We start from the raw sequence: 14,340 nt of genomic DNA, 5'->3' as shown, positions 1-14,340 counted from the left end.
TGCATGGCTCAGGTAGCATTTCATTTTGTGACAAGGCCTACAATAACAAGTAGTTCTTACCTTGCTCAAACAGCAAACTAGTTGTAGAGGTTGATTTGTGTCGGCTTTGCTCTCATGTAAAACACATAAAAGCACTCCTTCAGAGAGGAAACCTATGCCAGCATCCTTCTTCACAATTTTCACCACTGCTACTCCAATACGGATGGACCAGATCAAAGATGGGACAAGTTATCATGGAAGATGCTACAGCACATGTTGTAAGTCAACAACTGCTAGTCAACCTCACGAGCGTGTCACACATTCTCACACCTTCTGCCTCTTTCTTTAAAATAAAAATTTTAACTTTTTATATGCCTAACCACTTGTAGGAGGGAAAGTTTTAATGACTGGTAAATCCTTGTATCTTTCTAATGGTTTAGTACTGGTTATTTGTCTGGAAAAAAAAAAAATCATGCTCATTCTTTACATCTGCTGATGACCCCCATATTGTTTTTACCTGTACGAACACGGTGAAGAAGATGACAACAGTTGTTGCTGCAATGAAGAGCTTCTTTCTGGGAAAGTCAGGAAGCAAGAAAACCAAAGAGAAACAAATGGCTCCTCGGAGACCCCCGTACGCTATAATGAACTGGTCTTTGCTGGTGATGGTGTTCACGTGAAATCTGTTCACAAAGAAAGTCAGCACGAGAACCCCTGAAAAGCAGGAAAGAAGATGGGAGCACATCAAACAAAAAGAGCAATTCGATAAAACTCATACTCTTATGATAGATTTTATGATACCAGTAAAACATCACTGAACTGGTAAACACCAATCACGAGGAACTGGCCGGGGCCCAAGGTGGTATGTTCCCAATATGCCACTGGAGAAGGGCTTTTCTTCAAACCTGGTCCAACAGGTTTGCATTTGATTTGTCCAGATAAAAATTAATCCCCAGCACATTTCTGATTTGGGGGGTCACAAACACCATTGACTGGCCACAGTTCGGGGGGTTTGTACGACTATAAAATTTTAGGTAGCTCATCTTGTAGCAAATTCTCTTGTTTTTTAACTCAGCCTTGTGCTTATCACAGTCCACCTGCGAAACAAGAGTTTCCTTCAGAAGGACTCTGAACTCTGCAGGGGAGTTTTAGTGTCATCCCGCTCCCATGACCAGAAAATACCGTTTACCTGGTGACTCAGTGTTCAGCATCAGCTAAATACTGAACAAGCAATAACCACTGGCAACATAGGATGTATTAGCACATTTATTTTGATGGTAGTTAATTAAAGTTTTTAGGGCAAATCTATAGTCATGTGCCAGCCGAAACTTTACTCGTATTATGATACGGAGCCAGATTCTGAGAACTGAACTGAAATATTGACTGATTTATTCTAATTGGCGATAATAAATGCTTGAATTGCTTGGATTATAAATGCTCTCAAGGCAAACGACCAGCAACAATTTAGCCACAAGTTACCCTCCAATTTCCAAAAGTTTCCAAGCAGTAGCTTGGATAAGTAGCTATATTCTGCCTGTGTTAATGTTGTTTCTTCACAAATCTTTCACTCAAAGATTTATACTGTATGAATTCAAGACTACGTAAGGTGACACAGCAGTTGATGTAATTTATAGTCATTTGCAAATACATAAACAGATGCAGAAAGGTACAAGAAGTTGGGCCTTAAATCAGTAAGCCACGATCATAATACCAACGGATATGATAAGCATCTTATTTCCTGAAGATTGATGGCCACGTTGAGAACTGACGACACAGACTGTCATCGGCTTTTGCTAGGAATTAGCTGGATCCACATCACTATTGCTTTTCTACAGGGTGTTTGTAAAAGAAATAAACCTCAGAAATAGTGCACTTGTAACGTACATAGCAAACATCTTCCCGCACATGTACAACTAAAAATATCCGAACTTTGATTGCACATCAGACCAGTTTGAAGAAAACAAAAGGCTGGGGATGGTCAGGAATAGGGGACTCAATTAACTGAACCTTGCAACACCTTCCCCATCTCCGGAGCTCCGTGGAGCTGGTGCCCAGACCAGCAGATGTGAAGTACTTTGGTTTCAAGGTTCTTTGTAACTTAAAAAATAAATAAATAAAATAAAGCTTACCTCAGATCACATCTGCAGCTACTGTAAAGCTCAGGCAGTGCCGATGATTTAAAGGAACAAAATTTACTTCAGCTGATATCCTGGCCTTTGCCTTAATTAATCCTTCCTCATAAATTATTATTAGCATTCCCTAAACTAATTCAAGGCCAGTTTGCTCCATGGGATGACACACAATTAATCATTTTGAACAGAATGTATTTTCTTCTGGAGATACACCTTGACAAAGAGCAGAAGGCAACCTTCCTAGTGCTTGGGTAACAGTAGGATACTAGTGCTGTCATGCAATTAATGTATTTTGCTTTTTAGATCCTTGTAATTCCAATCCTTGTATCAAAGTAATTCCAGGCCCCAGGCTTCAGCAGAATCATTTCTCATTTAAGAGCACTGGGAGGGTCCAATAAAGGACTAGAGTACAGTTTACACACTAATCCCAGCACTGTCAACCCAAAAGTCCCCAATTCCTGCAAGCAAACTCTATGGGTGCCTCCCATTTCTGGATCAGCGCCCTGAGCACGTCCGGAGCTGCTGGACGAGTCTGAGCAGGTCAGGGTCTAACCTCAACCACCACCTCCACAGCAGGAGTTTCCCAGCCCGGCTTCCTGCAGCACCCTGCCTGGCTCGCGTCCTCCCGGCACACCTCCGGCTCTCCAGCAAGGTGCTGCGGAAAAGGGACACCCTACTCAGGATCAGATGTGCAAGACGATTTTCAGCCCTGGTTTGTATGTTCTTATGTAATTCAAGGGGGATTTTTGAACAGAAAGAGGGTTTTCTTTCCTGGCTGCAGCGCTGAGCCCTTCTCTAATAATGCGCTGCATAATTTGAGAATGCAATCAGAAGAGCTGTGTTTAGAGAGCCAGAGGATTTCCGGTGTGTTTTTGTAATGTTACCATGTTCCTTATGTCTTGCAATGAAGACTTTCTGAACCAAAAAAAAGTCAAACTCACTCAAAACTTCTTTTCATTTGAGCAAATAATTTAAGAGAAACCACTTAATCGTAATAAAACATTTGCATGTATGCACAACTGACTAATAAGCATGTTTCCAAGTGCATTTATGGTGCACAGTTACTAAAACAAACCTTGGCATGTATTAACAGCAATAAAAACCATTCTGCTATGTCTTGCTAATCATGGCCTATCCTATTTAAGCAATTTCTTGAAGTGTCTATCAAATTTGAGTTCACTCTGTTTGACTCAGTAGTTTGTAAACATAAATCCTGTTGAATGTTTTTTAGCTTTCAAATTCTTCGCCAAAATGTGTTCTCTGTTGTATTTGCAGCTACAGTTAATATATAGAAACACCCATCAATGAGAAGGGAGGCACTCTGCACTCACTTAGGTGACAGTAACTGCGCACTATAAGAGGCAACGAAGAATCAGCCTCTCTGAACACCAAATCAGCGCAAGATACAACTGGGGACAATGGTAAAACAGTGCATCTATTTTTCTGGTCATTTACAATGCATGAAAATGGGATCCAGAGTATTCTGGGACCAGGACTCAGGTTTTCATTGTAACTGGTCTCCACAAGATTATCTTTAGCCACAATTATCAAGAGTGTATTTTCATGCATAGCTCTCTTCCTCTTGTTATCACTAAGTCTTGGACACTTTTTCACTGTGAGGTTGGTCAAACACTGCAATAAGTTTCCTAGGGAGGTTATAGAGTCTCTGTCCATGGATAATCAAAAGCCATCTGGACACAGTCCTGTCTAGCTGACCCTGCTTAAGCAGGGGGTTAGACCAGATGATCTTGAAAAGTCCCTGCCAACCTCAGCAATTCCCTGATTCTGTGCAATTCTCTCATTCTCAATCCTTATCTGAAGTTCTTGAGTTGGAGCAGAAGCATCCTCACATTTTAGGTCCCAATTCTCATCTACCCTACTAAGCTGGGTAAATGCTCTTCTGTAAAGCAGAACAGCATCTCCAGGGACAGCTGTCTGCAGGTTCCTCCAGTTTCCCATTTAAGGATGCTGCTGTACACAAACTTGTTAAGGAATCAAATCCTTTAAATCTCTGCAATTCAGAATATGCAGTCAGAGGCCCCACGGTTTTACACGGCGCTCTGATCCCAAGCTATGTACTTACAATCTCCCTGCTACTGTGAAGATACCAAGGGACTAAGACACACTGAAATGGAAGAGGAGACCATGGCAATCAAAGAAGGGTCTAAGACAGAGGTATTGATAAAGTAGGTATCACGAGTTAGTTATTTAGCACCAGTGCTGCCTACGGTGAGTGCACAGACTAGGAAATCGCAGTAAAATGCAAGACTTACTACTGAGCAAGCGATGGAGGAGGAGGGAAGCATTGGCTGGGGTGTCCCACTTCAGTCCTTGCATTCACATCTGGAATGACCACACACACAGAGCGAGCAGGAAAGGCTGATGGTGGGGGCAGGAGCATTCTCTCATTTAATGGAATCACATTTTTCACTCCCATAAGTAATAATATATATAAAAAAATAAAATCTATAATTTCACCATACCTAGCGCTCTCCAAATGAGACAGAAAATGACAGTGAAGCAAATGTATGGCCAGTTCCACTCATGATTTTCTCCAATGGTGGAAACTCCAAGAAAGATGAAGATGAGGGTATCACTGACGCTGCTCCACATCTTCATGAAGTATTTAACTGTGGTGTGAGACTTCAGAGAGATGTTGGCCTCCACGTAACGTTTCATGCCCATGGCGCAAGCAATGATGCTGAGAAAATGAAAACGAAACAATAAATTTTTCTACTTAAGCATACAAAATCGACACATTGTCATTTATTTAAAAAAATAGGCTTCTTCAAGTCTTGGATGTCTGCAGACATCTCACTGGGTAGTGATTCGCTTCCTACATCAGTCCAACAATACCAGGAGGACCACCAGGACAGTAAGATACTATATAGGTTGACCAGACTGTCTGAATCTGGTTTTTAACAGATAAACAACTCACCATCTATTGCATTTATCATAGCCATACAGCAATACCTACAATTAACTACACCCAGCTCTTCCCATCACAATACACTGTTTTCTGTTCTTTAACTTTGCCAAACTCTAACCATCTGGGCTGAAGAGTTTCATGCTCAGGAGCCCACACGACCTATTTTGCACGGATGAGAGAAAGACATTTGAGGGAACGGGCGACTTGTTTTCTCAGGATGAGAAATGTGTAAATAGGAGTCCTGTGAGTTTGGCTGATATCTGGTCGCTACAGCAGATTCTTGTAGGACTCAGAATCAGTGTAGTTTAAGAGCAGCCTGGATGCTGTGCTCCTTCACCCAAGGGACCAAAGCTCATCTGAAGTTGGAGAAACTCAAGCATACAACACACCTCACACTGTATATTTCTAAGCCTGACCAGACTTGCACTGTATATTATTTGGGCCCAGTTAGGAAGCCATTGGCTCCATGGAACCAAGAGATAATAAAATGCTCAAGCACACTCAGGAGGACGCACAATGAGCCAAGAAATGCTGTTGCTATTGTCGGAACATCTGACCTCCTCAGGTATCGCATATCCAAGGTCACTTCAGAAGTGTGCAGCACCAATTAAAACTTCCGCCTTGCAATTTTTCATGGATAATTGGTTCTTCAAGTTACAGGGTACATGTGGTTAGCCTAATTCATCAGCTTTTCAAATCAATACATTTTCAGGCCAGCAATCTTAGAAGGTCAAAACAATTGAGCGCTCAAAATGTCGAAGCTCCATTTTTTATATTTTATCCTGGACAGAAATATTTTGTTCTAAACATTGTACCAGCAATAGCAAAACGGCTTCACGTTTCCGAGATCTGATTTCCATCCGTATTTGGTAAGGCCATCCACACGGAGCTTCAGCGCATTAAAAATTCCTTTCACGAGGGACATCATGGTAACTCTCTTTACATTATATCACACACAGACAAGCCCACAAAGAAGTAGATCTTTAGCTTGCAAAAGTGCACCTGGGTCTGGCAGACTGACTTGAAACACCAGCTCTGACCAGGACAGGAATGTGACCCCTATAGATGCAAATAGGTGTTAAGATAGGTGGTGGCCTCTGCAGCACATTCTCCATAACGTATCCTCTCATTAGAATTATTCAGAAAACAGCCATGCAACTACTGCTTTACAGTGAAAACATCACATTTAACTCCAGAATTTCACAAAGGAGATTCTTTGCATTATTTGGGCTTTGATGGAAAAAACCCAGGGTTGGCCCTGACCCCAGCAAACAGGACAGTTCGCAGATGGGCAGAGCTGGCTGTTCTCTGGTTGTGGTTTTACAACCTGTATGAAACCAAAGACGCTGATTCTCCCCTCCACAGCTATTTCTTTATTTCAGGAAGAGACTGTCGGCCATTGCATTGCTGCTCCTAATCTGCACCGCTCTAACAAAGGCAGAGTAAGGGCCACTTTCCTTCTGGCTCACCAGCGAATCGCTAACACATCTTCACTGCCACAACTCTGCATCTATTGTTGGACCAAGACGAAGGAATGAACAACAGCTACATTAATTTCTGCTCTACTTAAAGCACTAAGAAAATCAGCAACACTATTACGGGAAAATATTTACCAGATATTCAGTTGGAACAACAAATGAGAAATTACAAGGAAAAAAGATTTTTTTTTTAAATGAAGATGCACTTCCACCCACTGTGAGTTGCTGATTACTGGGCTTTGCATTCAAACAAAAAAAACCCAGCAAACACACACATTCCTATTTCTTTCATTTAAAAATAATTGTTATTTTGTTTTCCTCATTGCCTTGAAAAAAACATACTTTTTTAAAGGAGAAAGAAACATTTGGGTTTGTCTGAAATTAAAACTGGGCTTCAGGGAGAGGACCTGTAGTAAAGGCACAGGATACGAAAGGTCGGACTGGGAAAAGCCACAATGCTCTTACTGGGGAAAGAGATCCCCTTTTAGCCAGCAGCATGAGACCAAGATTCAAGTACCCTTTTTCATCTAACGTTCTTTGAGTTCCCATCTTTCTTCTCCTAAGAAAATGTACCAATACCAAAAACATTCTGAAATTGGTCTTTTTTGATTTATCCTTTTCAGACTGACCCACTTTGCATAAAGCACTGAGCCAGAAAGAGTAACAGGGATGGAACCACAAGTGAAGGAAAAAAAAAATAATAAAAAAAATCTTCTGTTTCTGTGTCTGCCTCAATAAAGAGTGGATAAAATAGTTCCAGCTAGGAACGAAGAAATCCAACAAATACTTATGGGAAGTCACTTCCAGAGCCGTGGTTTGGGAACACTTCTTGGGAAAAGAATATGGGTTCACACCAGATTCACAGATAGGGAATAAACTTGACCTGTTCTGTCACAGCTTCAAAGATGGGCAAGGGGGGGGGAAAAGAAAGAGAGAAACCAAGCTAAAAAACATTTGCAGAACTGTTTAGCAGATTGGGTTGTGTTCACAGATTTTTTTTTTGGACTATGTAGAATTGATTTTTTTTGGCAATCAATTTATTTTTCAAAGAAACAAACTGCCAAGATCTGCTTCTTATAATACAGTATTCCCTGGTCACAAACGAATGAATTGTTTGAAATCAAGATATATAAAAGAGGCATTTATAATTTGGCAATTATAAGACTGGCAGAGCAGGAATCGGCTGCCTTTGCAGTTGTTTTGCTTTAGAAACAATGCATTATTCAAAAGAATAGAAAATGGGTTCCATAATGGGTACAGTAGACTGTGATTGATAGCAGGAGACACCATTAGGATTGAATGTTTTCTGCTCCGTGATGATTATGCAGCATATTTATTCCACTGTTTTGTCTTACGCTCCTATAAATAGGCTTTCTCTTACCTATTCCCGGAGCTAGAATTGTTTTCAGTAATGCTAGAATATTGCTCCTATTAACCATTCGAGGGAAAAAAATCTGCAAGATATAGGAATGGTTTCTATCCAAAGCAGTATCCTTGGTTTTCAAATAGATCTGCCAGATACTCCTGTGTCTAGCTGGCACCTGACTTAATTTTTTTTATTTTCTTTTTATCTTCATTATTATTGGATTTACAGTTGTTTACACTGTAGCTATCAATGCAGCCTAAGTGCACTGCATAGTCTTTAGGGAAATATTAAATAGGTGGTGGTGATCCTCAGCACCAGCTGACTTAGTTCAGGCAGGAGAACCAAATGCAACAGATATCAGCCCACAGAAACCAGAAGGACTGAATCACTCTGGTTTTCATCTGTCTCTGCTTTCCAAGGTGAGCTTTCTTTGACCATTAGGATTGTTACATCTATTTTTTTCTCAGCACCTGCTCTGCAAGTGAAATGCACGACGTAAGCCCAAAGCTCAGTTACCTCTCTTAAAAGGGAAGGATCTGTCCCAAAATTATTCATTTTATTGAAAGACCTACCCAGTAAAAAGAAAAATAAATTAACTGTATTATCTATAAATTACAATTTGTGAAAGACTGAATTTACAGAAACAAATAGCTTCTCTTTGCTGATCTGAAAAGTTGCATGGGAATACGCGAGGTGGTATCTGATACAGCGCGGGACTCGGCTGCGGGACACAGGCTGTCCTCGTCTGCCCATGTTGCCGTACCCTGGTTGCACAAAAGCTTCGCAGAGTAAACCCTTCAGTGCTCTAAAGTGGTTTTTAGATTGAAGAGTGTATAGGACTGACCGCGCTGTAGTAAATCGCAAGCAGTTTGGGTTTAGTACCTTAGCAACCCTGATCTCCGACGACTTTGGCTGAAATTGGTCAGCAGATTTCAAACGTAACTGGAGACAGAGAGATGATGGATGACACCCTCACTCAGGAGGCCAGACAAACTCATGAGCCGTGTCTGAACAACTTCTGGCAGTAAGTCTGAATCTCCAAAGCAGAGGCTTCCACTAGAGCCCTCCACCCCCGAGCAGCAGGAGTATTCCCAGGCGTCAGCTCTGGCGGGGACACACAACTCCCACCCCATCGCTCTGCTCCCTCACCGTAAGGTCTGTCTCAGCACGCCTTTGGGGCCACCGCCCAAAGCCAGCCGGTACGGAGGGCATGCAGATCAGGAGGAGGGTGCTAGAACAGACGTGCTCTAAACTCAGAGCAAACCTTTCTGAGGATGTGATTAAATACTCCTTGCAGCTCTTCCAGTGTTAGTTTTGACTGGGCCAGACGTGGAAAATAACAAAATATGCCAAGAAAGCCTCTTCTGGCTCTGCCAAACTCTCTAGACATCTCGCTGCTTGAACGTTCAGGGTTTCCAAACGAAAAACATAGAGCTCAAATAAACGTTCCTTAATAACTTACATAAGCCAATCAGCCATCTGAAGCTTGCCCAGCAGTAGTCATCTGGATGGCTTGTGACTTGCAGCGATTACCATTGATGTGTAATGTGTGGAACGGGGTTACACCTCCCAGCTCTTCCACAGGCTTTTACACTCGCTGTTCGCTGCCATATACAGATTTCCAACTAAGCAAACTTACTTTAAAACTTTTTCTGATACTTTTCAGTAAATATAGCCAGAAAGCCTCCCCGGACAGATGAGATGCTGGGACATACTTACGCCACGATCCCTGAAAGGTGAAACATTTCGGCAGTGAGGTAGGAAAGATAGCTGTACAGGAAGACAAAGAGCGGTTCGATGACACGGATATCCTTGGTGAATCGTGTGGTAAAGGCGGCAGTCATCCCAAAAATAAGACCTACTAAAACTCCTCCTAGCCCAACCACAAAGAATTTTCCAACTCCAGCAAAAACATCCACAGTTTTGATGGTTGGCATTTCACAGAAAGATCGAAATAGCTTGTAGAGCACCTGGGTGAAAAATGAAAGAGGAAAAACAGCCGTTAATGAGATGGCCAGACATGGCCATACGTAACATACGTTAACCACACATGACCATACATAGCAATGACACTAAAATAAGCTGCTGGGATTTCTGCCAGCGCAGGGTCAGCATCCTTCTCTGGAGGTCAGGCTCCTACCCGGGGGTGCTGCGGCACTCCCATGCATTTCTATCTCTGTCCTGGTTTCAGCTGAGATAATTTTCTTTATAGCAGCTGGTATGGGGCTACGTTTTGGATTTGTGCTGAAAACAGTGTTGATAACACAGAGATGTTTTAGTTGTTGCTGCACTGGGCAAGGACTTTTCAGCTCCCCATGCTCTGCCAGGTGCAGAAGAAGCTGGGAGGGGGCACAGCCAGGACAGTTGATCCAAAGGGACACTGCCCAAAGGGCTATTCCAGACCACATGGCGTCATGCTCAGCATATAAAGCTGGGGAAGAAGAAGGAAGGCGGGGACGTTCGGAGTGATGGCGTTTGTCTTCCCAAGTCACTGTTACACGTGATGGAGCCGGGCTTTCCTGGAGATGGCTGAACACCTCCCTGCCCATGGGAAGCAGTGTATGAATTCCTTGTTTTGCTTTGCTTGCGTGCGCGGCTTTTACTTTCCCTATTAAACTGTCTTTATCTCAACCCTCGAGTTTTCTCACTTTTACTCTTCTGATTCTCTCCCCCATCCCACCGGGGGGGAGTGAGCGAGCGGCTGCGTGGTGCTTAGTTGCCGGCTGGGGCTAAACCACGACAATCTCCAGACACACACAGAGATGTTCACCTGAAAGCTTCTCAGGACCTCAGGCCAGAGAAGTGGACCAGGAGCCCTCTGCTAGAAGAGGTTGTTGATGCCTTTTCCCTCTGCAGATCTCATGTCCCACCTCTCAGCACCTGCCCATCCTTCCTCTGAACATTAAATACTCAAAATAAAGGCTAGTCCTTACCACCGTCACCGCGTCATTCAGGAGCGATTCGCCAAAGACCAAAATGTGTAGCTTTTCATTGACGTGTATCTCTTCAAAGACCGCTAACACCGCCACGGGATCCACGGCGGCAATCAGGCTGCCGAAGAGGAGGTTGTGGAGCAACGACACGTCCTGCAGGTGAAAGGCTTTCACCTGGCAGATCCCGTACAAGGAAAAGCCGATCCCAAACACGTTCCATACCGTCCCCACGACGGCGTAGAGGAGGATAGTGCCGATGTTCTCAAAAAAGGGACGGCTGGGCATGAAGTACCCTGCATCAAGGACGATGGGTGGCAGCAGGTAGAGGAAAAAGATGTCGCTGTCCATAACAGGCGGTGACTTGTCGTTTAAGCCGTAGATGATTCCCCCCATGATGAGTCCTACAAATATCAATAAACAGCTTTCGGGAACGACAGAAGGCAGCTTGTTATATAGATTAAACCCTGGAAGGGGGTGAATAGGAAAAAAAAAAGTATTATCTCATCAGCCCAAACTGGCTGAAGAGCACCAAACAGCTCCTCGCTGGGGTGAGGAGGCTCCCCGTGCTCCCACCTCCAGCGGGCTACGCTTTGGAGTAGCAGTAATAAACGCGCACAATTAAGGTGAAGTCGCTCAATCAGAAATTGGCTAGAAAATCTGAAAGATTACTGAAAACACCAACCTTTCTAAAATTACTGTTGGTTCAGACTGCATTTCATCATAGCATAAGGTTAAAGATATATTTTTAGGTAATGCACAAATAGAAAACCTAAATAATCTGCATAAATAAAAAGATATTTGGAATTATTTATGACATGATTTAGTTAGCATGCCATCTTCAGCGCTAATGTAAATAGCAACTGCTAATTTTAAACACAATACAGATTCCATACATTAAAAAAAAAAAAATCACAAAAAGCATTCTCATCAATTATAAATGGTGCCACTTTTAATTTTATTTAATCATTAACACTTAAAGCTAAAGGCAACGTTGAAAAAAGTCCAATCAAGCCAGCCTTGTACAACACCCAATGTTAGAGAGAAATGCTGACAACCAATACAAGTACTCGAGGTGAGTTATTAAAAGAAAGAAAGTAATTGAAACAAACCAAACCAGAATAGGAATAATAAGAAAAAAAAATCTGTGATCATTATTATTTCTTCATGAATGTTAACAGAGTTGAGATCTCATCATATAATATGCAGAATAGTGAAACGAAAAGACCATTTCCATCTGAAAGAAATTCTGATCTAAATGAATCTCAGAGACTTCTCCCTTCTGAGGAAAAAAATTAAAAATGCTATAAAATAACTTCTATAGCAGTAATTTAACAGAAGTGATCACAATTCCTGGAGGGAAAAAAAAAAAGAATATATCATTTCCACTTTCCCATGCCCAGTTTTGCAGAAAAAAAGAAAAGATAGGTCCAAGTTATATGAAATATAATTTCTTAGGTGTCGTTATACAGATAACCTCCTTGATGCAGAGAGATTTTATTTTAGGCTGTATAACACCCTGCACATGGAGTGCATTATTCCTTGTGGCTGGCCAGATGCAGTACCCTTTTTGAGGACCAAGGAGTCTTCATTTTAAGATGAAGATGTCAGTGGACAACCTGCACGTCGTGTAGGTGGCAAGCTAATGGAGATGAAGGCACACCGTGGTGTGTACTGCAGTTAAATAAAATTCCTGGAAACCCTGATAGTTTTCCTTCTAATGGCAACACCATGCACAGGTGTGAACTTCTAGATGGAAAACCATCATTTCCAACCTAAAATGCAACTGGGTAGTTATTTTCCGTGCGTGCAGTATGTCTGGCACACAACATGTGCATCCTTAGGACTTGGCCTGTTATCTCAGGCTCTGAGATTGGAGAAGAGGTGAAGCAAAGCCCACCCCTGCCCGCACCATCCCCACGGACACCCCCGTCCTTCCTCGCCCTCTCAAGATGCCTTACCTATTTTGGCCAAGGATGCAAGCATGATCCAGAGGGTGATTTCAAAGGGGACTTGAACATGCTGATAATCCAGAGAGAAAAACGCGTGTTCTGAGGATTCGTTGCCCTGGGCTTCCTTGGCAGCCCAGCTGACGTTCTCCGGGATCACGTCCTCCAGCAGCGGCATCGGTGGGGAGCCTCGCAGGGCTCTGACCCTGGTGGCTTGGAGGACGGGGGAGAGCAAGGACCCAGCTAGGACAGCAGCTGCAGCTCTGCACCCTGGCCTCTGCCCCTCCATCTGCCCTGGAAGCCGTCTGCCGCAGGGATTTGGCTGCTCCCACTCTCCCTGCTGCGGGCCAGCGGTTGGGAGTGCTGCTGGAGACAGCCGGGCTCGCCTCGCCCTCGTCGCATGGGCTGCTGCAAAGAGAGAAGCAGCCGCTCCGCCTCACGCTGGCTCTCCTCCCTGGTCCATTAGTTTCCAGCTGGGAGACCCTGCGGGAGAATCGCACCCTTTGGGACCACGCGCCCGGACAGGCAGAGGCTCCTCCCGCTGATGCTTCCTTGAAGAAACGCTTCATGCGCTCAGACCAACTGCACATCTAGGCATGCTTGAGAAAGAGGCAAACTGCATTTTAGACCTAACTCTTGACATATTTTGCCTTCCAGTCTCTCAGAAACCCTTCTTGGAGGGGGCCAGGAGGAATTCTTCACTGCTGCTGGAGCAGCCAGGCTTTGCTGGAACAGGTCCCACGTGAAACAGCCCCATCCAGAAATGGATCCACCTTACAGTGGACTTCGCCAGTGCCCACAGAGAGAACACGTGGCAGCAACATTACTGATAATCACAGTTTCCATTTGGTAAATCAAGCAGAGCGCCCAGCTTTCTCATGCTAAATACAGAGCTGCAGCGTTGTGCTGGATAGAGGTCACCTGTACTGGAAGAATAAGGTTCAACAGTTGCTTAAAGCTTCTTCCTATAATAAGGGCTAACAGGAAAATTTATCTTCATCTTTCTTCACTACTTGAAAACGGCATCAAAAACTGAGTGAGCTTGCTTAGAAAAGTTGGGGAGACAGAAAAATAAAAAGTTATTTGCAATAGCGTCAGATGTATTAATAATACAGAATAAAAAAAACCATATTGGGCCAAATTCCCCCGTTGTGGAGTTTCACTGAAGTTGATGATGTTTCAACAGGGATGAATGTGGTCCAGAGAACACATGTAATTAAAATACAGAGGCCCCGGGCTGCTGCTAGACTGATCGATGGCCTATTTGTTTCTCTTCAGCTGCCTAAATGACACCAAAATTGGGCTGCCAATAACAAGCTGGTGACCCACTTTGCTGCTGTAAAGTCAGGACCCAACAGCATGCAGCCACAGACCCTGGGTTTCTCAGTGCCACGTGAGCTCCCCGTTTCTCATCTGATTTGTAAAGCAGGAGGAGGATAAACTTTGGGAGACAGGAGAGATGCAGTGATACACTCTAGGAGTGACTTCTCTCTGCTTTACCACGGTTCACTTGAATTTATAGTGTGCCTTTACCACACTTGCTGACTTCAAAGCAAAGCAACACTCCTCTCATTAGA

At 43.4% G+C, this 14,340-nt stretch overlaps 1 protein-coding gene across 1 annotated transcript in view; it reads right to left on the bottom strand.

Annotated features, from left to right (window-relative positions):
- The window catches only part of LOC140658682 (sodium/hydrogen exchanger 2-like), a 30,068-nt gene extending 17,127 nt beyond the window's left edge, over window positions 1-12,941 (bottom strand). The window contains exons 1-5 of the mRNA XM_072877368.1: window positions 12,776-12,941; window positions 10,818-11,281; window positions 9,604-9,854; window positions 4,595-4,812; window positions 497-693 (exon numbers count right to left, since the gene is read on the bottom strand). Coding sequence (XP_072733469.1) covers window positions 497-693; window positions 4,595-4,812; window positions 9,604-9,854; window positions 10,818-11,281; window positions 12,776-12,941 — 1,296 coding nt within the window. The remainder of the gene's footprint in view (window positions 1-496; window positions 694-4,594; window positions 4,813-9,603; window positions 9,855-10,817; window positions 11,282-12,775) is intronic.
- Between the last annotated feature and the right edge of the window lie 1,399 nt (window positions 12,942-14,340).

Source organism: Ciconia boyciana, chromosome 12 (assembly GCF_034638445.1).
Source record: "Ciconia boyciana chromosome 12, ASM3463844v1, whole genome shotgun sequence".
Lineage (NCBI taxonomy): Eukaryota > Metazoa > Chordata > Aves > Ciconiiformes > Ciconiidae > Ciconia > Ciconia boyciana.
Note: the sequence above shows the minus strand (reverse complement) of the source record. Positions and strands in the feature narration are given on the sequence as shown.